Here is a 21,218-nt window from a genome sequence, read left to right as displayed (position 1 = left end):
CGTTGCACATTTCCAAGCAACGCGGCGTTCGGGTTTCTGAATGAATCAGCGTTTTGAACGAATCGTGTGAATCAGTGATTCAAAGAGCCATTCGTATGAAATCTTTTGGTGAAGAAAAAGTACAAAGTGCAATGGTGCGGAGTTTAGCTCCATTTATTCTAATCTCATATACTATTCAGGGTGGTTAGTATGACCATTAGGATGCAGGGAGAGTCTTTTACTTCACTCCTGAATGAATCATCCATTTGATCAAATCGAGTGAATGAATGAATAAACGAATGACTCATAAAGACATTTACCGCCACCTGCTGGTAGATTTAGTTTCTTATTTAGAGTATTATTTCATTCAAAAACTAAAACTATATATATATATATATATATATATATATATATATATATATATATATATATATATATATATATATATATATAATATAAATTCTGTCACCCATATTGTTTAAAACCTTTCTTTTATGGGACATAAAAAGGTTGTATTTTGAAGTCTTTTGGTAACCAAGCTGTTTCGGTTACCAGTGACTTTCATTGTACGAACAAAAACATGTTATGTCATTGCATATGTTAACTGTTGCTGGCTAAATGTTTTATATGTAAGGAATTTTATGTCGAATCAAATTAAATACGTCTTTCTAAAGCTACAAACTGTACACAGAAAGCAAGCAGAACAAAAAAAGAATAGAAGGTGCTCGGATAGGGTTGGGCAGGCCAGTACACCCGTAAGGAACAGTTAATGGGTGAATGTCCAGCACATATGGGGTCTCAGGCCGGGGGTCCAGCGCAGGGAGCGATGTGTTCCGCGCGCGGCTGCTCTGGTCTGATCTGCTGCGGTTAACAGAAGCACTGACGTGTTCACAGAGCAGCAGCGCGAGAGTGACACAGCGGCACAACCGGGTAAGACAAACACAATTCCTTTCATCTTACTCCTATTTCGAACCTCTCACGGGCACCACGGCCCCTCGAGTACGTCAACTGTCCGTCTAACTTTATCGTCCTCCAGTGGCATACCGATCGTAAAATTATTTTTTAAATAAGATGCAGTAATAGGTAGTGCTAGCAAAGTTTACCCCTCCAACGCCTGCGTTCGGATTTCCCCGGAAGTGAGTTGTCCACTTTTCCGCGGTTCTGCTGGTCTTTGTAGTTTTTTTCTCGACGTCTCACAGGTTTAGTATCGGTTACACGTTCACAAACAAAAACTACAACTGGTGTGTTTCCGCTCGACGCAAATTGTTTCGTGTAGGAAGAGGGGAATTGTAGTTTAAACGTGGTCGTCGGTATTTTGTGTCAACGGAGAATACCTGATTTAACAACTACAGTAACCAGCATGCTTTGCGCCTTAAAGAAATCACTCAGCTGCTGCTAACCACCGATGCTAAATAGCAAATTAGCTTACGAGGTTTGACTATTAGCCTTCTAGTTGCGTTATTAGTGAATTAATGAAATAAATTTTAAGGTAAGTGTCTGTTGTGCCATTTGACTCACGAGAACAGACGGAGAATAGCTCTGTATCGGAACTAAAGCTACTGTTCATTTGCATGCAGTGTCCAGTTTGGTGTAAATGTCAGGAAATAGACACGTATCTGAAGCGGGATTCGAAGGTTCTGCCATAAAATCAGTATCGGGAGTTTTTCCATATATGAATTAAAAATGTTGGTATTCGCCAAATGTTAGATTACGTAGAAGTGAGCGAAAGACGAGGGAATGAGGCTTGGTGAGCTGCTTTGAGGCTTCAGTCTTCTGCAGAGAAACCGAATCGGTTCTTCATTCAGTTTATGTGCCGTTTTACTAAAGGCAGTCTTAATTTAGGATGTTTATTATACTCGAACAACCTCTTGTTCATTGACGTGGTTGTTTGTTGGACTTTGCCTCAGATTACATGTGTAGTAGGTTAGCACACGGGAGGCTTTCCCTGTTTTACGACCAGGAAATCAATTTCTTAAAACGCACTCCACGGCCGGTCGTGTTTTATCATTGACGGAAACGGACAACGGAGAGTAGATCATTTATTTTAAACCCAAAATGTCATTTAACACCACCCATAACCACGCCTGCGAAGTGTCATTCACTGACAGCACGGAGCAAATCAGCTGCTTCGTACAAATAGTCGGTCCCACACACAATATTGCTGCGATTTTTTTTTATTTTTAATATTTACTAAAATAACCGTTTTTAAAAATTCTGTTTAAACGTCTACAAGAGACACGGTAAGCCGCACACCGTGCAACAAAACATTGAAAATAATTATTATATTAATAATATAATTATTTATATTTATAAATTATTATATTCATAATTGCGGGGTATATGATCCCCTTAGGGGTGCATAGAAATCGTATATTGTATAAAGGATTTACATTTTTTTTTTTTTTTTTTTTTACAAAGGCTTGCTTTGAAACGCTACCTTAACTGCACCTGTTTATTAGGAGAATTTAGTAAATAAATATAATTTTTAGGTTTAAAATTGAGGCCCCAGTTTCAGAGAGGAGATGTTCTCTGTGGTTTGAGCTTAAAACGCTTTTAAAAGCGCAAGTTAGGGCGGTGTAGCTGTTCGACACCATCACACATTATAAGAACAGTTATAATATACAGAAACGCGTGCTGAAATAGATGAGCGAGGCGTGCGATTGTGTAATCCTACCCCTGGATGGCAGAATGATTTGCATGCAGTTTTGAATAGAGATTTGTGCAGGTAGTGAGCGCAATGATCAGATCAATATTACAGGGTTATATATCAGGGTATAGACGGGCGGCAGTGATTTAAGTGTGCATATGAAAACGGCATGTAAATGTATTTTTATTTTCGCTGTAACATTTACAGACAGAATGCCAGAAGGAGACAGTGCCGGTGAATCCATCCATGGGAAACCATCAGCGATCGGAAACTTCTTTAAACGGCTCGGGCAGGTCAGGCTCTTAAATGATTCTTCTAGTGATCATTTTAAAAGATTTCAAGCCGGTGTTTTGTATAATCAGAACTATATTACTGTTTCTCTTTGAAATGCAGATTTATCAGTCATGGTTGGACAAGTCAACACCGTTCTCATCAGTCCGATGGGCAGTCACTCTTATTCTAACGGCCATATATATGATCAGAGTATATATACTACAGGTAAAACCACCTGAAAAGCATCTGCTTTGACGTTACGGGCAGCCCTCATGCTGTCGTAGACTCAAAAGAATGCCCTTGCTTTGTAACTTGTAGATTGTTTCACTGCAAAATGTACGAAATGCTTCCGTTTTTTTTTTTTATCAGGGGTGGTACATAGTCACATATGCTCTTGGGATCTACCACCTAAACCTCTTCATCGCGTTCCTTTCACCAAAAGTGGATCCCTCGTTGCTTGACGATCCAGGTAGGAGCAGGATTCAAACGCAACTTACCGTCCTCGCATTGCGGAGGGTATTTCTTAATGAACGTCTCTTTGTTAGATGAGGGTCCAGCACTACCCACAAAACAGAACGAAGAGTTCCGGCCGTTCATCAGGAGGTTGCCAGAATTCAAATTCTGGTAAGTTGTCACATTATGGGGTTCAAACGGAGGACAAGGTTTACTCGCCGTCGACTTTTCTTTTTATCTGCTAAACAAAAAGCAGTTGGTGGTAGCCATTGACTTCCTTGGGTGTGGTTTTTTTTTAATGGCTACCGGCAAGAGTTAGAGTTAGAAGCCTCTATGCTTATCGCAAAGTAGATATTGAATGATTTGTAATGATGATTATTAATAATAATAATCACGATTAAGGTCTTGCCCATTATAGCCTCGGTTCAGTCCAAATAAAACGGTAACGCTGAATCTCGATCATCCTTTGAGAATAGCTTTACAGGAGTGTGTTTTCAAAGACTCTCGTATCTCTGTCGATGTTCTCAAAGCATGAATGTGTTGGTTGATGTTTTCAGGCATTCAGCGACGAAAGGCATCATCATCGCTATGATTTGCACATTCTTCGAAGCCTTCAACGTGCCAGTGTTCTGGCCCATCCTCGTAATGTATTTCATCATGCTGTTCTGCATCACCATGAAACGGCAGATCAAGGTGCGCCAGCTTCTCTTCTAAAAATAGAGTCGCGTTTGCACCGAAAACCGAATTTTTGTCTGACGTTGTTTGCGTTTCCTCCGCAGCACATGATCAAGTATAGATACCTGCCCTTCACACACGGGAAGAGGACTTACAGAGGCAAGGAAGACACAGGGAAAACCTTTGCTAGTTAAAATTCCCCTTCCTGAAATTAAAGTTATTGATGAAGAATGGTGCGTAAAGGGGGTTGAGGTTTTTTTTTTTGGTTTTGGTTTCTTTTCTCTCCTTTTGCTTTCTTTCTTTTTCTGAGCAAGGGACGCTGATACTGTAATGCTGCCTTTAAGCGTTTGGGCCCCGAGGAGCGTTTGAGAAATGCCGTTGAGAGCTTTTACACTGGCAACTTTTATTATATTCGGACAGCCGCGTACGGGATTTGACTCTCGGCGGTCCCCGTTCTCCTTCAAACCCAGACCGTCTTCTCCAGTGTAGATTTTTAAATGTTAGTTCACTAATGTTTCAACCGTTTATTCACCTCTGTGTCATTTTTCAATCAGTATGTCTATTTTCAGTCGAAAAACGAAACGTGATGATATTTAGCAGAATGCGCGTGCTGCTCTTTTCCACGGCTTTAATGTTATGGAAAATAGCAGCATGAATATAATCTATTTTTTTTTTTTCCTCTCTCTCTCTGTTTCACTGCTAAATCTTATTTGGAGTGTGACTACTACATGATTATTTATGAACGTTGGAATATAATATAATAATGTGGCGAGAGTTGTCATTTGTATCGTTAATATCGATGAGGGGGAAAAAAGCCACATTTCATCATTTTATGACCCCCGTGATGAGAGAGCGTTTAATATTCATACCGTGGTACGTTTGGTGTCCTCCGTAGTTGATATCATTAGATTCAGTATTCAGATGAACGCGAGGACGCTTCTATGAGAGAGATGTTATTGATCGTAGGGATTTAGCGGAGTTCCATCTTGCCACATGTTAATATTTGCCTTTTATGAACATTTGTAATTCTCTTAATGTGCTGTAGCATTGTGTTTAATTTCTGTACATAGTCGCCCACCTCAATCGCATCCATTCGTGCTGTTTGTGAGTTATTCCTCAGTAGTTTAAAGCCCCCCCCTCACCTTGTACATCAGGTTTTTTAAAGCAAGCGTGCATTCCATTAAAATAGTATGTTACAAAAATATTGGCTGTATGTTTTTATCGTTTAAGCATTCCCAGTAAAAACTTTCTCTCTTTTTTTCTTTTACAGAGGAAACATAAAGTTGAGTGCGTTAACTATTACAAATGGATGGAGAGGGTTGAAGTTTTTTGTGTTTTTTTTTGTGCTGGGCCATACTAGTATAGTTTTTTTTTTTTTTTTTTTTTCAAAAAGGCAAACGGAAAGAACTTCAATAACCTCAATAATCAATGGAGATGAGATACATTTTCCTATTCAAGTGTTTTTTTTTTTTTTTTTGGAGGGGGGAGATATATATTAAAATGTATAATTTTTATGGTTAGCATGTTTGAGTTCTTTTTTTTTTTTTTTTTTCCTTCTTTTTTTGACAATGGCATTTTACTGTATTAAATTAATCTTCATCAAAACAAAATAGATTTGTTAATTCCTGATTAAAGACATTGCATGTTTTAGGTTTTCTTGTGCTGCTGGTTAAGAGAAAACAAAATCATTTTAATAACTAAGTGTAAATTTTTCACTCCAAATACTATTAAAAGGCTGTGTCCCTTCACTGCTCATTATTATTATTATTATTATTATTATTATTATTTCTTTTGTTTATTTTAATTTTAATTACATTTAATGAATGGAGTTGCATCGATAATGTTTTTTTTTTTTTAAACAATGTCTTTGTTAAATCGTAAATAATGCATAATTACATGTAGCCCCTAACCCCATAATAAATACAAAATATTACTCAGAAATAATTGTATAATTACTGTAACAAGGAGGCCTTCAAAAATAAAATGTAATTATGATTTTACTTCTTACTATGTTTGGGTTAGTAAGAAATGAAGATGAGGTAAAAAGTAACTGCATACAAATATTAATGTGTAATGCGCAGAGAATTGAAAATAAAAAAATCATCTTACAGCGCTTCACATTTACAAATATAAAACCGAAGCTAAGAAAAGACACTTCCACTCAAACATGCAAGAATGTCACCGCGTTAGATTAACAAAACAAACCAGCTGGCATCTGCAAGCATGCTTTTCTCAGAACTAGCGTTATCTTTATTCTGAACGGTAAGGGAGAGGAGGATAAGATGCTTCGGCTGCAGGTGTCATGCAATGATATATTTGGAGGAAGTCTAACATGGCTCACCGAGCGGCAAGTGTTAAACATTTGTAAAGCTAAAAACGTGTCTGTCAAATGTGCAAGGTGTGGTATGACGGCAAATATAAAAAAAATAACCAGTCAACCAGACAATACTAAAAAATGAGGGGAAAAAAGTTACTAGAGTTACTTTTTTAACAAGAAATTTAAGGGCTTTTTTCTATTTCAAAAAAGGCATGTTCTTCGTAATTATTTGCGAAAACTTTCCACACCATGTTTTTTAGTGCGCTTCGAGACGCGTGGTGTTGTAGAGAAAGATGACTTCCTGTAGGGGGCGGCAGTGCCACAGCCATCATGTGCTTCTGGCGCGCACGAAGATAATACTTTTATCCCATTATATAAATGTCGAATTAATTTTACGACGTTTAAGTCATCACGTTTCAGGGTTAGGATAGGACTGTATGGAAATCTAGAATCAGAAGGTGCGAAATAAATAAATAAATAGAAAAAAATAGCCGTTAAAGTTGTCCAAATAAGGTTCTTATCGAGGCACGTTACTAACTAAAAAAAGCTTGATATATTTACGTTAGGAAATTTACAAAACATCTTCATGGAGCGCGATCTAATGATTTTTATCTTTGGCATAAAAGAAAAATCGATCATTTTGACTCATGCAGTGACTTGCTATAAATATACCCCTGCTGCTAAAAACTGGTTTTGTGCTCCAGGGTCATGTTAAAGTGCGATTTGTTGTTATAACTATCACTTTGAGGACTATTATCCTGCTTGGTGGAAACGTCCCCGCTGACGTCACCGCGTACGGCGGGACTACAACTACCGGAGCGTCACGAGCGAGTCCGTGCTAGCGCGCGCGTTAACGTTACTCCTCTCCTCGACCGGGAGCACGGCAGCTCTCCTAACTCAACCCCGTCAGCCGGGAGCGAGCGAACGCCGTCGCTCGCTTTTCTCCCGGAAAGCCCCGTCGAACCGGCTGTTTCCCCCGAGTGCCGTTGCACTTCCGGGTTTCGAGCAAGCGTCTTTTCCCGAGGATCAGCTGTGATGATTGAATGAGCAAACGGAGAGGAGCGAGCGACTCCCGAAGGCTGTGCTCCCGGTAATCGCAGCGTGGCGGGATAAAGCCGCTTCCCCCGAAGGTTGCCTCTCATCTCCTCTCTGAGGAAAAGCCGCTGTTATCATTCTGAAGAGATGTCAACGGTGACTCATCCCGCCGCTCTGATATAGCGCGCCTCCTTCTTGCGAGTTGTGCCGGATCCGTAACACTCGGTTGATATTGTGATGAAGGTCCGCTGAGCTCGGAGTCTCCATCCGGACTGCGTTGTATCGGGAGGTTGTCGCGCTTTTCCGTATTTTGCGCGTCCCGCCGGCTGGAGGGCGACGCGCACGCGAGCGCCCGGGCGGTTTTTCTTGATTTCATGAGTGTTAAAGTGTCGCCGGTTGGACGATGAAGAAGTTCTTCGACGCCCGTCGGGAGATGGCGAGCTCCGGACCCGCGTCTGGAGCCGCTGCGGGGGGCGGCGCGGGGTCCGGCGCGTTTATCGGACGCGTTTTCTCCATCGGACGGTATCAAGTGACCGTGGAGGAGACCGTAGCGGAGGGTAAGCCACTTTATGCGTTCAAACGGCAAATTGAATGTTTGTGCTGGGGATGCTTTTACGGTCTATGACTGAGAGAATAAATAAATAAATAAATAATGATGCTTATTGACTCGGAGCCTATGGCGTCACTCCTCTCGCTCATGCGTCATCTGAATATGTGCTGCCTCAGCAGAGGGGGCTTACTTTAATTTTTAACACCAGAATCACATTTGGTGATCGTGTACAACCCCGTTTGGCGCAACGGACCAGTATGAACTGGTTTCTTTTGGGGAAGCCAAAAGGAGATGTTTAGCAGAATGTCAAAGCTGCTCTTTTTTTTTCAAGCGGATGAAGGTCAGGCTCCAAAAGTGAAAAATACAGCCTTAAAGTGACATTAAATCAAATGACTTGTTTATATGTTTTACAGATATTTTGAAATCTAATTTGATTGAGGAACCGTTTAAAAAAAACCCCATAAAACCATTATTGACGATCTTGCCCTAAGCCTGTATGTAACCAAGTATGCCAAACTGTATTGATTATTTAATTTTTATAAGCCATATTTATGTGTCTTTTGATCATGAAAACAAGAGATCTCAAAATATAAATGTTCCATAATAAATTTCAGAATTTTAAGTTTTTCCAAACCCAGATTCTGCCATGGATCTTTTAAAATATTAGATTATTATTTATGCTGTCAAACGCAGCCCTGCTCCTGGAGCCGAGCGTGTGGAAAGTTCTGAGTTACATGAGTCATCAGCTTTAAGTCTCTTAAGCAGATTTGGAGTCATTCCCCTCGCTGATGCACTGAGATGTGAGCAGAGGAGTCCTAATAGGGTCTTATCGGGAACTCAAAAGTGGTTATGGTGTGAGAGAAATTTTAAGCTACATCTTAGCGTTCCGGCTCAGTGTAAAGCAGCTGTCATGTGTGCATGTCGTGACCTCTGAATGTTCATCTACTTCTCCTGAAATCTGAACCGCTGCTTTCGTACGGCTCCACATTTCTGTCTTTTATTCCACCGCCATTCCAGTCATTCCAGACATATATTTTGAATGCTTTTCTTTTCTTTTTTCGCTTTTAGAGACGTATTTTAAAGGGACAGCTCAGGGATAGATTTCTGTCAAATTTCTGTCAAATTTAGATATTTAAAAAAAATAAATAATTCTCAGCATTTTTAACTCTTATCAAGCAAACACGTTTCAGCTTCTGTTTATCATATTTGTTGAGTTTTTGTGTTGAGTTATTATTTACATGTGAATAAAAGCCTAAATAAATGTTCATTCTAACTACTATATATATATATATATATATATATATATATATATATATATATATATATATATATATATATAATTCTTATTATTATTGTTAATTCAGTAAAATTAAAATAAAGTAAAATGTCATGGTGAGTTAATTTAACAATATTTGTTTAAAAAAAGTAGTACATTCTACATAGAAAAATCTATTTAAATATACAACTCAATATTTAAAATAATAATTTAAGATAACTCAAGATGTAAGAACTATTTTATCACTTTTAACTGGATGGCAAAAACACACAACATTTTTACTTTTTAAATTTCAACTTTTTTTTTTTTTTTTTTTTTTTTTTTTTTATTGAAAGCTATACAAGCATATATCGTCAAAGTGAGTACAAAAGAATGTCTCTTGGAAACTTAACCTAAACCAAGTTTAGTTACTAAAACATTTGATGAAGGCAGGGCAGAGAATGCGCTGTATTTCAGTCCCTCACATTTGTTCCAGAGGAGTTTAGGAAAAGCTAACAGAACAGCTGAACTGTGAATGATTTCAGCTGGCTCTTCTGAAGAACAGCACCCGACCTTGTGCTCGTGGCAGTGAGCCACCTCAGTTCAGGGGCCCGTTGTGCTGTCTAAGCCAGATTTCGTCAAGAAAAACTGTCAAGGTCTAGAAGCTTTGACTTTGAAGCGCGGTTCACTGCGTGTTTGACTTCAGCCTAGTCATTCAGAGTTTATGAGGCCTTTGAGCTTTATCTCAGTGCTGTTCAACCGTTACATCACTGACTCAGCCAGGCTGTCAACTTTCACTCGCTAAAACACTGAAAGGGACATTTTTGAGGTTCCAGTGAACACGCGCGCACTCACATACACACACACACACACACACTGTTGAACAGAAACATTCCAGGAAAATGCTGACACAAATGTTTGGCCAAAATTAAACTTTATACTAAATTTGTATTAATATGTAAGATTTTTATATTAAAAAAATTATCTAAAAATAAATAAAAATTGTATATGTGTATATATATATATATATATATATATATATATATATATATATATATATATATATATATATATATATATATATATATATATATATATATATACATATATGTATATATATATGTATATATATATATATATATATATATATATATATATATATGTATATATATATATATATGTATATATATATATATATATATGTGTTTATATGTATGTGTGTGTGTGTGTGTTTATATGTATATATGTGTGTGTGTGTGTGTATATATATATGTGTGTGTGTGTGTGTGTTATATATGTATATATGTATGTGTGTGTGTGTGTGTTTATATATATGTATATGTGTGTGTGTGTGTTATATGTGTGTGTGTGTGTGTGTTTATATGTGTATGTGTGTGTATATATGTATATATGTATATATATATATATATATGTGTATATATATATATGTATATATATATGTGTATATATATGTGTGTATATGTGTATATATGTATATATATATATATATATATATATATATATATATATATATTTATAATGTCTGTCATGAAATTGGAATTTCTAACATTGAAAACTACTTGTATACACCACAGTTATCTAGTTATAGTAACAGTTATAGTAACATAACATAAATGGTAGCGTATATTTTCATACATAAAAGGTAAAAAACTCTATAGAGAAAAACATTTTGTATATGTGGCAGTTTCTTGGCACGAATCCGCTGTCAAAGAGAAGAGAGCGCAAAAAAATCTCTGACGACACTACTAGCACCGATGCACAGTTTGGTGGACAATACCCTGTTGTTTAGAGTGACATCTACCTATACATATACCGATATTTTGGTTCTACTATTAATTATTCTTTTAAAATGAATGATAAACAATTGCACAATGTTTTCCGTTTTCCAGTTTTATGCGTATAGAATAATTGCTTTTATCAGCTGATGCTGATTTGTGGTCGATACATCAGCCCATGAAAGTCTGACCTATACGTAACAATCAGTGGAGCAGAAGCAGATCGTATGAAAATGTATATGTGTGTGTGTGTGTGTGTGTGTGTGTGTGTGTACTCGTATTTACTGGGATGAACTAAAAACCTAAAATGAAAGTTAGCTCAACATAGTTAAATGTCGAGTCAACCAAAGCGACTGTAGGCTCATTTCAGACTCATTACCCACAATGCTGCAGCACACTCGGCAATGATGCTTGACTTCAACGGCTTCGTTACGAGCAGCTCAGCGGTTAAGTGTCTACGAACTATACAAGCGGATTGAAGTAAATTGGATTAACACGCTGAAGACGCTGAAACGAAGACCTGGCTCAATTAATTACATAAAACTGAGAGGTTGTGCTCGTCTCCGGCGCATGCCTCGTGCGTTACGTGATCTTTACCGCAGGCAGGTCTTAATTTAAACGGGACGAGCGAACGTCGACAGCTGTGAGTGTCACCCATCACCTCTGGGCTCAATCTGAGACGGTTGCTAGATGGATTTGTATTTTGGTGGCCAAAGGAATGTTTATGGCCTTTGTGGTTATTTGATACATGCATGGCCCGCCACTAAAGAGGACGTTCACATGCGCAGGGAATGTTCCCATTGATGTACAACATCCTATAAAGGACTACGCACGATACACAAAATACAAAAGCTGGCGTTTTCTTTTCATTATCTGATCGAGCTGCGCATTTCAGACGTTTTCGGTTATGACCCCTTTAAACCTTAATATTCTGCGCCGTTAAGATCGGATATCCGATTGTGTGTAATACAAATGTCATAAAATCATAAAAAAAAGTATGCTTAATGCACATTGCTTCTATTCATGGTTTTGCAGAAGTAGAATGCAGAAGAGGCCAGGTGATCCGAATGCTCATAATTACCAGTTATGAGTTCCCAAACTCATAAACGCAAACTTTCTTGGAGGACTTGGATGCACTAAATGTCCCACAACTTTCTTAAGCAGTCTCTTGAAGTTCAGGGGTGGTTGTTGATGTTTTTTGTCAGTGAGTAGACATCCGTGTGCCCTAAGAGAGCATCTGAAAGTTGAATGGGACTGTGTGTGTGTGTGTGTGTGTGTGTGTGTGTGTGTGCGTGCATAATAGATGGTCAGCAACTGATTTATTCATTAATGTTTCTAATGGCTGCCATCTGTCTGCCTTCAGCTGTCATGTTCGGTGTGTGCTGTTTTGTGTCGGTGGGTTCGGTTGGCTTTCGTCTAGCTTAGCTTGGGATGTTTCTTAAAGGAATAGTTCAGCGGATGAATCGATAGTCCTTTTCGGACATTTAAATGATCAGGAAATGAACCGATTGGTTAATGCACAGTTCACACAGCGACGTTCTGCCGTTAAAAAGTCACTGAAATACGGCTGAATTGTGGCATGTCAGTCGTCGGAAATGACCTTTTAAGTGTTGAGCCGCTTGCTTTCTCTTGTAATGAAATTGAATTCGAATGTTGCGGTACAATTCACGATATTAACTTCACGAGACGATTTTGGGAACATAATCTAATTGACAAAAGATAAATGAAAAGGTGGTCTTTTATTATTTCCCATACAAAAAAAGCTGCATATTTCTTTGAGAATTATTTTGTCAACTAACTAGTGCTGTCAAACGATTAATCACATCCAAAATAAAAGTTTTTGTTTATATACCGTGTGTGTGTGTGTGTGTGTGTGTGTGTGTGTGTGTGTGTGTGTGTGTGTGTGTGTGTGTGTGTGTGTGTATTTATTGTGTAAATACACACACACACAGAGGCAAGAAACCATTTAAACTCCTCTAAAGACGGTCCTCATTTATATATACATTCATATAAACTGACACCCCTATTTGTTTAGTGACTATTTTACCATTTCAATTGACTTGAATCATCATGTATTTACATTTTTTTTTTCTACTATTATTAATTTTCTACCTGCTCCACAGAAGAAGATGGTTAACGATAAAGAAAAATACACCGCGGTAGCAACCTGAGAATGCAGTGCATATTAGATGGATATAATGGAAATACAATCTCAGTGTTTTTATAATGGCTGGATGATTCCTCACATGCAAGTCTACTGTGTGTGTGTGTGTGTGTGTGTGTGTGTGTGTGTGTGAGAGAGAGAGAGTATGAGCTGAATGTATGAGTCATAGTTATACGCTGCCAGTTCTGCCTGCTTCAGCCTCCTGCGAGGAGATTTCTAACACACACCAGAGAGACGACAGGAAATGAGAGATGGAGGGTAAAAGGAAACGATACCTCCTCTGGTCAAAGCTGGTCAAATTTAGCACAGTCCTGAGTCACTGTCTGTGTGTGTTGTTTGTTTGTGTGTGTGTGTTTGTGTGCATTGCTTCTTGCTGCAGTTTGGTTTATGTCCATTATTTAAAGTCGGGGGGTTTTGTCTCCGAGTAGGCAAGGAAGGCAATGCCTCAGTTAAAACAAATGTATTATATATATATATATATATATATATATATATATATATTTTTTTTTTTTTTTTTCTCTTCGACGAGATGAAATCAAAAAAATTTTAATTCTCCGGAAAAGATATATATTTATGTTATTTCATATTTAATCCACAATTTCCATCAAAGATTTAGAGCAAAATAACTTGGAAAAGGCAGCATTGTTAAATTTTTACGATTTTTAGTTGTTGTTGTTTTTTTGTTTTTTTTGGTGTCCATAGGAAAAATATATCTTGTTTTCATAAACGAATGCATACCTACCTACCTAACAGTGCCAAAATAACCTTTTTCCAAATTCAATAATTACTAAAGACTATCTTTTACTTTTGATACTTTTGGTTTTAATTGAGCTTGTGAGATAAGGCCGTGTCTGTTTTTGGCTGGTCACCTATTTGTAACGCCGTTTGTCTTGTTCACCGCTAGTTTGCAAAAATGGACTAAATGGGTCAGACCAGTAGAGTCTCGGATCATCGGAGAGAGATGTCTCCAAGCAATATCATCGTTCGCCCTTGAGTACTGGACGCATAGCCGTAATGTTATCTTTCTATCTCTGTACAATAGAGAACTGACATGCGAGACACGCAGCGAAGAAACCCGAGTAGTGCATGCTGGGACACAGGGTTCACATCACAATAGAGGTGGCACAGAAACCTCAATGTGTGGCCAAAGCAAGGGGCTGCTTTCTCCACATTTTGACGGCCTCTATCTATTGCATTCAAGTGTTTCTCAATTAAATAAACATTGCTTTTCAGAGTAGGGCTAAGTAACAAAGAAATAAATTACAGATATTTTTTTGTAATTATTTTCTTGTATTAATCACGTATAGTTCTGCTCATAAGTTTACATAACCCTTGCATAGCAATTTAAATTATCTTGTTATTTCTTATTTAGTACTGTCCTTAATAACTTGTGTGTTTTGCATATATTTATAAAAGCAACTGACTTCATGTAAGTGGATAAAAACGAGTATGTTAGGCTACAAATGGTAGCTTGGCGTCTTAAATACCGGAGGATGCCGATTACTTTTTGTTCTCGTATGGATACCACGAATAAAATTTGATTTACTGTTTTAGCTCGGCATTGCAAAAGTTGAAAGACTTGATTTTCATTTGCCGTCTCATGCTTAAGCATCTAATGTGAAGTATTCCTTTAAGGTGCTGTAGTTTTGAGTACAGTAAGCTTCTCAGTGCTGCCTTCGTAAGCAGCATTGTAAACAAGATAGTGGGGTGATATTTTTAGCCCCTTGCATAATCACATTCTCCGTTTACTTACAGCTACACCACACCTCATCCGAGGGCACTGTGTGTGTGTGTGTGTGTGTGTGTGTGTGTGTGTGTGTGTGTGTGTGTGTGTGTGTGTGTGTGTGTGTGTGTGTGTGTGTGTGTTGTGCTGCAAGGGCACAGGCGTGGTTTGTTGTTTTTGAAGTAATTACCATCTTCCGTGTGTTTGCATGCGTGTTTATCTGAACACGGGCTGGATCTGATTCACGGTGTCTGTCTGTCTGTCTGTCTGTCTGTCTGTCTGTCTGTCTGTCTGTCTGTGTGAGAACTATTTCATGTAGCTTTTGATGTAATCAGCTTTTGCAATCAGTTTATGTGAAGCTGAGAGAGAGAGAGAGAGAGAGAGAGAGAGAGAGAGAGAGAGAGAGAGAGAGAGAGAGAGAGAGAGAGAGAGAGAGAGAGAGAGAGAGAGAGAGAGAGAGAGAGAGAGAGAGAGAGAGAGAGAGAGAGAGAGAGAGAGAGAGAGAGAGAGAGAGAGAGAGAGAGAGAGAGAGAGAGAGAGAGAGAGAGAGAGAGAGAGAGAGAGAGAGAGAGAGAGAGAGAGAGATCTATCTATCTCAAAAGTCTGGATACAGACTTTTATGTGGTTTGTGCCAAAACTTATTTTATTTTCAGACAATAACGTTCATTGTTAGTCTCACTAGGCGTTCGACAGTTTCAGGTTTCTAGGCTTCTAGCAAATTTCCCAAAGAGGCCAAAGTCCGTGAAGATGTCCCTCGTCCCTTTGCTCAGTTGGGTCTGAAGGCCTGATGTCGGAGTTAAGACACTTTTTGTTTAACCTCAACGTTAGGTCCCATCTAACCGCGGCGTTATCCGATGACCAAAGATTTGCTGCGTCAGCGTACCTTCACGTCGTGACGGTCTGGAAAGATTCCTGGAATTGCTGCCGCAGTGTAACTTTGGTGTCCGATGTTAAAAGTGTTGTTGTGGCGATGTCATGTTCTGTTGTCGTTTTGCTCATCTGGGTTTAATTTTACACGACTGATTAGCCTGTGGGCAGACAAGCGGCAGACAAACCAGTTCAACCTTAGTTTACAGTTCAGGTGAAACTCTTGGCCTTCGCGGCAGCGTTTATCTGATCTGGGTGCTGGGGGTTTTTTAATATAAGAAACCTCACAGGGTCGGTCACTGTTTCTAAAATATTCATAATGTTCAAATTCAGTGCCTGCACGAGTTCACGCACAGCTGAAAATACATGCAAAATGTATTTGGGGAGACGTCTAGCCGTGAGTCAAAGCAAGATCTCAGGTTCTAGTAGCAGTTTGTTTTATTCATCGCATTTCTACATGTTAGGAAATCCTAGTTCTTATGGTAGCTGAAACAAAGCATGCATGAATGCAAAAAAGCTAATTGTATGGGGCTTATGGAGAGGATACATTCATCATATAGCAGCTAACTTTATATATGATAAAAAATATATAATACTTATAGAAAAATTGTCCCGCTGTGTGTGTGTGTGTGTGTGTGTATATTATATGTGTGTGTGTGTGTGTGTGTGTGTGTGTGTGTGTGTGTGTGTGTGTGTGTATTATATACATGTGTGTGTGTGTGTGTGTATTATATACATGTATGTGTGCGTGTGTGTATATTATAAAGGGTCAAAGGGTTTTTTGCTCACCCTTACCGTTCGGTTAACCTCATTTTAATATCGCTAGGTCTGTCAATAATGTGATTATATAGCGCGTGTCCTGATAGCACAGGGGAAGCAGTGTCCAATACCTCCTTGTTTCCCCCGGACAAAGGTTGTCTGTGTTCCTTGCGATACTGTGTTACATTTGTTGAATCGCAAATGAGATCGATTGGCCTTTCTCTGCATGTGCGCTCTCAGTAGCTCTGCTGTCCCGCGTTTGAAGAGTTTTCAGGCTGTTGGTTTTCTGTCCGCAGGTGGTTTCGCTATCGTGTTTCTGGTGAGGACCCATCAGGGCGTCCGTTGCGCGCTCAAGAGAATGTATGTCAACAATGAACATGACCTTCAAGTATGCAAGAGGGAAATTCAGATTATGGTGAGACGAAGCTGTCCGTTTATTTATTTTTGCGCCAACTGGCAAAGCGCGACACTAAAAAAAATGGTGTTTTAGATATACAGGGAATAAACGTACTGATGCAATAAAGTTGTGACCTATTAATTATTATATCTGCCAAATTTCATGCAGGCACGACTTTCAGTTCAAGAAAAATTGTTCGTGAAAGAAAAAATTCAATTGACAAACTAGCTTTGGTTTATTTTTGATCAAAAACAGTAAAGCTGTTAATATATTAACAATTTTAAATATATATATTTTTAATACACTTTATACTATTTCTGTGATCAAAGCTACTCCAGTCTTCAGCGTCACATAATCCTTCAGAGATCACTGTAAAATGCTGATTTTTTATTAATATTAACGGTTGTCCTGCTTAATTTTTATTTATTTTCATTTTTTGGAACCTGTGGTATTTTTTTAACTGATCTTTGATTATTAAAATGTTTAAAAATATGTTTTATAACTTATCTTTTAATACCACTTTTTAGCAATTTAACACAAATACAAAAATATTTTTTTTTTAATAAATAACTACACTGACCCTCAAACATTTGACTGTGTATATTGTTAAAATTTCTATTCTATATTTCTATTTTCTGTTCTTTATACAGGTATATACATTTACAGTACATACAAAAGTCTTTTTTTTTTAGAGTTTTGTAATTTGTTTTTAACATTTACTTATTATAAATACCAAAACACTGTCGCTTTTGTCTCGTCAATCTCGTTTCGATCAAGATTTTGGGTTATGGTCATTCGCTACGTTCGCAAATTTTCAATCTTCCAGTTCAAAGGGCAACGACTTGGTGATAAAATGCACGAGTTTGCTGTCATTAATGTCCAAGATGTTTGATTTCTGAGCAATAATAAGGAAGATCTCTGTTATCGATCGTATTGAAAGTGGAAGATTTCTTTATAACTCAAGCCGTTTTGCGTGATCGTGTATAAAGTTCAGTATGTTGCCGACACGTATAGATATCGCATGGCTTCAGATGGATATATATATATATCTATATATATATATATATATATATATATATATATATATATATATATATATATATATATATATATATATTACTATTCCAAATGGATATTGTCTGTATTCTTTTGTCATTTTATTTAATGCAAGTCCTCGGTTGCTGTAAATACAGTGCCGTTAAAGGTCACTCTTGTGCTCTGGGACCGATTTCAGGATGGAAATCCGGCGTACCTTGCTGTGAGCCCTACTAAATAGACAAGAGGAAAATGTCAGCGCTGTTTCAGCATCACAAAGTGTCTCGCTGTTTCAGAACGAGCAGCTGCTCACAGTGCACTTCTAAATAGACGGCCGAAGGGGGGGCATTTCAAATTTGTGAATGAATGAGTCAATTTGAAAGGACGTTGAACAGCTAAGCTAAAACTAGAATCGACTTAGTCGACTCAAAGACCCGTTGTCAGCCGAACGGTCAGAAAACTAAGCGGGATTTCACATTTGAGGCATTGAAAGTAAATACAAAGCACTTGTTTATACACTACAGAAAGATGATGTACCAAAAATAGATTCGACATTAAAACAAACATTGAGTGAGAATGCAATAACTACTTGGTATTAACCATTCCAGACAGTCGCTTAATTTCAAATAACCGTTTATATATATTAAAATGATATTTTTTTAATCTTTGCTATGGTCTTCAGTGTCACACGATCTTTTAGAAATCAATGCTCGAATAACTTTTTTTTTTTTTGTTGTTGAAATGTTGCACTGTTTGCATTGTATCTAAATGTGTTGGTTTTCTTAAACAGAGGGACCTCGTGGGTAACAAAAACATCGTTGGGTTTATGGACTCCAGCATCACGGCAGTAGGTTCAGGAGACGTTTGGGAAGTTCTCATATTGATGGACTTCTGTCGAGGTCCGTATGTTTTTCCTCTTTCAAGACGCTATGCCATTTTAATAGCATTTTTTTTCTCTGCCGGTTTTGGTGGTGTTGACCTGCTCTGCAGTGTTTTTATGCCGTGTTTGCGTGTAATAACCCAGGTGGGCAGGTTGTGAACCTGATGAACCAGCACCTGCAGACTGGATTCAGAGAGCCGGAGGTGCTGCAGATCTTCTGTGACACGTGTGAAGCCGTCGCTCGGCTACATCAGTGCAAAACTCCCATCATCCACCGGGACCTTAAAGTATGAACTCTGCACAACTGTATTATTTTAAGAAATAGTTAGCCCGAAAAAAAAAAAAAAAAAGTTCCTTCCTTGCACATTGAGAAATTTTCACATGCGTTTTTTTTTTTTGTTATTTTTGCCATCCCTTCCAGTCCAAATGCTTATGGATGCTAAAAAGCAATAAATTGAACCTGATTTAAAATTTTGTAGGCAGCGTGTAAATGTGACTGACACAACGTGAGGTCGTATTTATTTTTTAGCAGAAAAATTCTAAACTTTTTGCCACTGAATAGAAAATAAAAAAGAAAAAAAACTCACAATTCTGACTTTTTTCTTAGAAATACATTTACGTTGCAATTGTAAATTATGTGATATGAATGTGCAGTTCTGAGAAATAGTCATAACTGCCAGATATCGACTATAAAGAGAAAACAGTCAGAAACTCCCACGATCGTGGGAGGTAAATTCGTAACTGTAAGAAAAAGTCTCCTTTATTCTGAATTGAACCATGACTTAAATTCTGAGTAAAAGTAAAAAGTGTAAGGTATAAATTTGCAAATGCATAGAAGTTGCGAGATTTAAACCAACTTGCGATTTTTCTTTTTATAACTTGCAACTGCATCTTTATATTACGTATGTTAGAGAAATAAAAATAGAATTTGTAAGAAATAAGCTTGCAGTTACAGAAAAAAAAGTCAAAATTGTGAGCATAAAAATTACCTTTACCTTTTTACATATTTGACTGAACGGTTCCTTTAAAAAAAAAAAAAAGTTCTTTTATTAACTTAACTGTTTCAGTTCATCTTTAGAAAAACTAGGGCATAACCTATTGCGTTACAAATGTGTTCCCTTTGTGTTTGTTTTAGGTGGAGAACATCTTGCTGCATGACAGAGGACATTATGTCTTATGTGATTTTGGCAGCGCTATCAACCGCTCCCAGAATCCACAAACAGAAGGTGTGGCGGCTGTAGAAGAAGAAATCAAGAAGTAAGCTTGTTTTTTTTTTTTTGTTTTGTTTTTTTATACCCCACAGTGTTATGTTTTCACATCAATTGAATCTAATACAGTACCTGTTGTTTTAAGGTACACTACTCTTTCATACCGGGCCCCAGAAATGGTCAATCTATATGGAGGCAAAGTTATCACTAGTAAAGCAGATATATGGGTGAGTTCAGTTCGACGCGATACCAGTGCATTTCAGTAGAAGCCAAAGCCTTTGTCTCTGTAGCCGATCGTGAATATGCATGTCGTTTTCAAACATCACAAAGGAGGTTTGATGACTTCTGCTCATCTGTGTCCTCAGGCTCTGGGCTGCTTGTTGTACAAGTTGTGTTATTTCACATTGCCGTTTGGAGAGAGTCAGGTGGCCATCTGTGACGGCAGCTTTACCATCCCAGACAACTCCCGCTACTCACACGACATGCACTGTCTCATCCGTAAGTTCAGACGAGGCAGAAGGCATTCGCACAAGTGCGAATAAACAGTAGCATAGTAATATGCATGCTAATAAACCGATGGTTAGTAGTGTTAATACTTAATTGTATAAAAAAAGCACTAATTATATAATAACAGTTAATAGAGTGTTACTGTATTTTGAAAAATACGGTGCATACAGTAAATATTTTCCAAAAGATATTTTGTTCACATGTGTTTTAATAAAAGCAATGTTAGGGACAAAACTGTTGGTGGAACAACTAAAACAGTCTTCATTTTTAAAAAAAGTATTTCTATACATTTTATGTGTGTGTGTTACAAAATAATTACAGTAAATGTGACTAAACCCTGATTAATAATTAATAAATATTTAGCTAAATAACATTATTAGATTTAGCTAATAATAATAATAACTATATATATATATATATATATATATATATATATATATATATATATATATATATTATTTTTTTTTTTTTTTTTTTTTTTTTTTGCTTCTAAAGGTTTAAGGCTAAAGCATTAAATTAATTAAAAGTGACAGTAAAGACATTTATAATGTTAATCCGTGAATCACGTGTATCATGGATCATCTATGATAGAAATGAAAATTCTATTTCAGTTAAAAATTGCTGCAGTTTCCACAAAAATAAAAATGTATCTAGTAATAACAATGTAACTTGAATATGATTAAAAAAAAATAATGCAC

General features: G+C 37.5%; 2 protein-coding genes across 15 annotated transcripts in view; both read left to right on the top strand.

The window, feature by feature from the left end:
* Positions 1 to 777: 777 nt before the first annotated feature.
* rer1 (retention in endoplasmic reticulum sorting receptor 1) lies at positions 778 to 5,775 on the top strand. 4 transcript variants are annotated; one of them, XM_043247870.1, is made up of 8 exons: positions 778 to 909; positions 2,834 to 2,919; positions 3,020 to 3,124; positions 3,269 to 3,368; positions 3,445 to 3,523; positions 3,910 to 4,045; positions 4,132 to 4,186; positions 5,298 to 5,775. In XM_043247870.1, exons 2-8 carry the CDS (start codon positions 2,839 to 2,841, stop codon positions 5,306 to 5,308), a joined length of 567 nt encoding a protein of 188 aa, XP_043103805.1. In that variant the 5' UTR covers positions 778 to 909; positions 2,834 to 2,838; the 3' UTR covers positions 5,309 to 5,775. The 4 variants fall into 4 exon arrangements, with proteins under 4 accessions (XP_043103805.1, XP_043103803.1, XP_043103802.1 ...); XM_043247868.1 differs by having other exon boundaries at positions 779 to 909; positions 4,132 to 4,260; XM_043247867.1 differs by lacking the exon at positions 5,298 to 5,775 and having other exon boundaries at positions 779 to 909; positions 4,132 to 5,229.
* A 219-nt stretch (positions 5,776 to 5,994) lies between these two features.
* aak1a (AP2 associated kinase 1a) overlaps positions 5,995 to 21,218 on the top strand; it is a 37,790-nt gene continuing 22,566 nt past the window's right edge. For 3 of the 11 annotated variants that reach the window (XM_043246245.1, XM_043246247.1, XM_043246246.1), the window contains exons 1-7: positions 5,999 to 7,936; positions 16,790 to 16,908; positions 18,716 to 18,824; positions 18,950 to 19,092; positions 19,941 to 20,062; positions 20,159 to 20,240; positions 20,379 to 20,511. In XM_043246245.1, the coding sequence (XP_043102180.1) occupies positions 7,783 to 7,936; positions 16,790 to 16,908; positions 18,716 to 18,824; positions 18,950 to 19,092; positions 19,941 to 20,062; positions 20,159 to 20,240; positions 20,379 to 20,511 (862 nt within the window). In that variant the 5' untranslated portion in view covers positions 5,999 to 7,782. Of the gene's footprint in view, positions 7,937 to 16,789; positions 16,909 to 18,715; positions 18,825 to 18,949; positions 19,093 to 19,940; positions 20,063 to 20,158; positions 20,241 to 20,378; positions 20,512 to 21,218 lie in introns of all 11 variants that reach the window. The other 8 variants (XM_043246253.1, XM_043246252.1, XM_043246244.1 and 5 more) reach the window with 5 other exon arrangements.

The sequence above is a fragment of the Puntigrus tetrazona genome, chromosome 8, assembly GCF_018831695.1.
Source record: "Puntigrus tetrazona isolate hp1 chromosome 8, ASM1883169v1, whole genome shotgun sequence".
Taxonomy (NCBI): domain Eukaryota; kingdom Metazoa; phylum Chordata; class Actinopteri; order Cypriniformes; family Cyprinidae; genus Puntigrus; species Puntigrus tetrazona.
The sequence above is the reverse complement of the archived record's forward strand: the minus strand, read 5'-3'. Positions and strand labels throughout refer to the sequence as shown.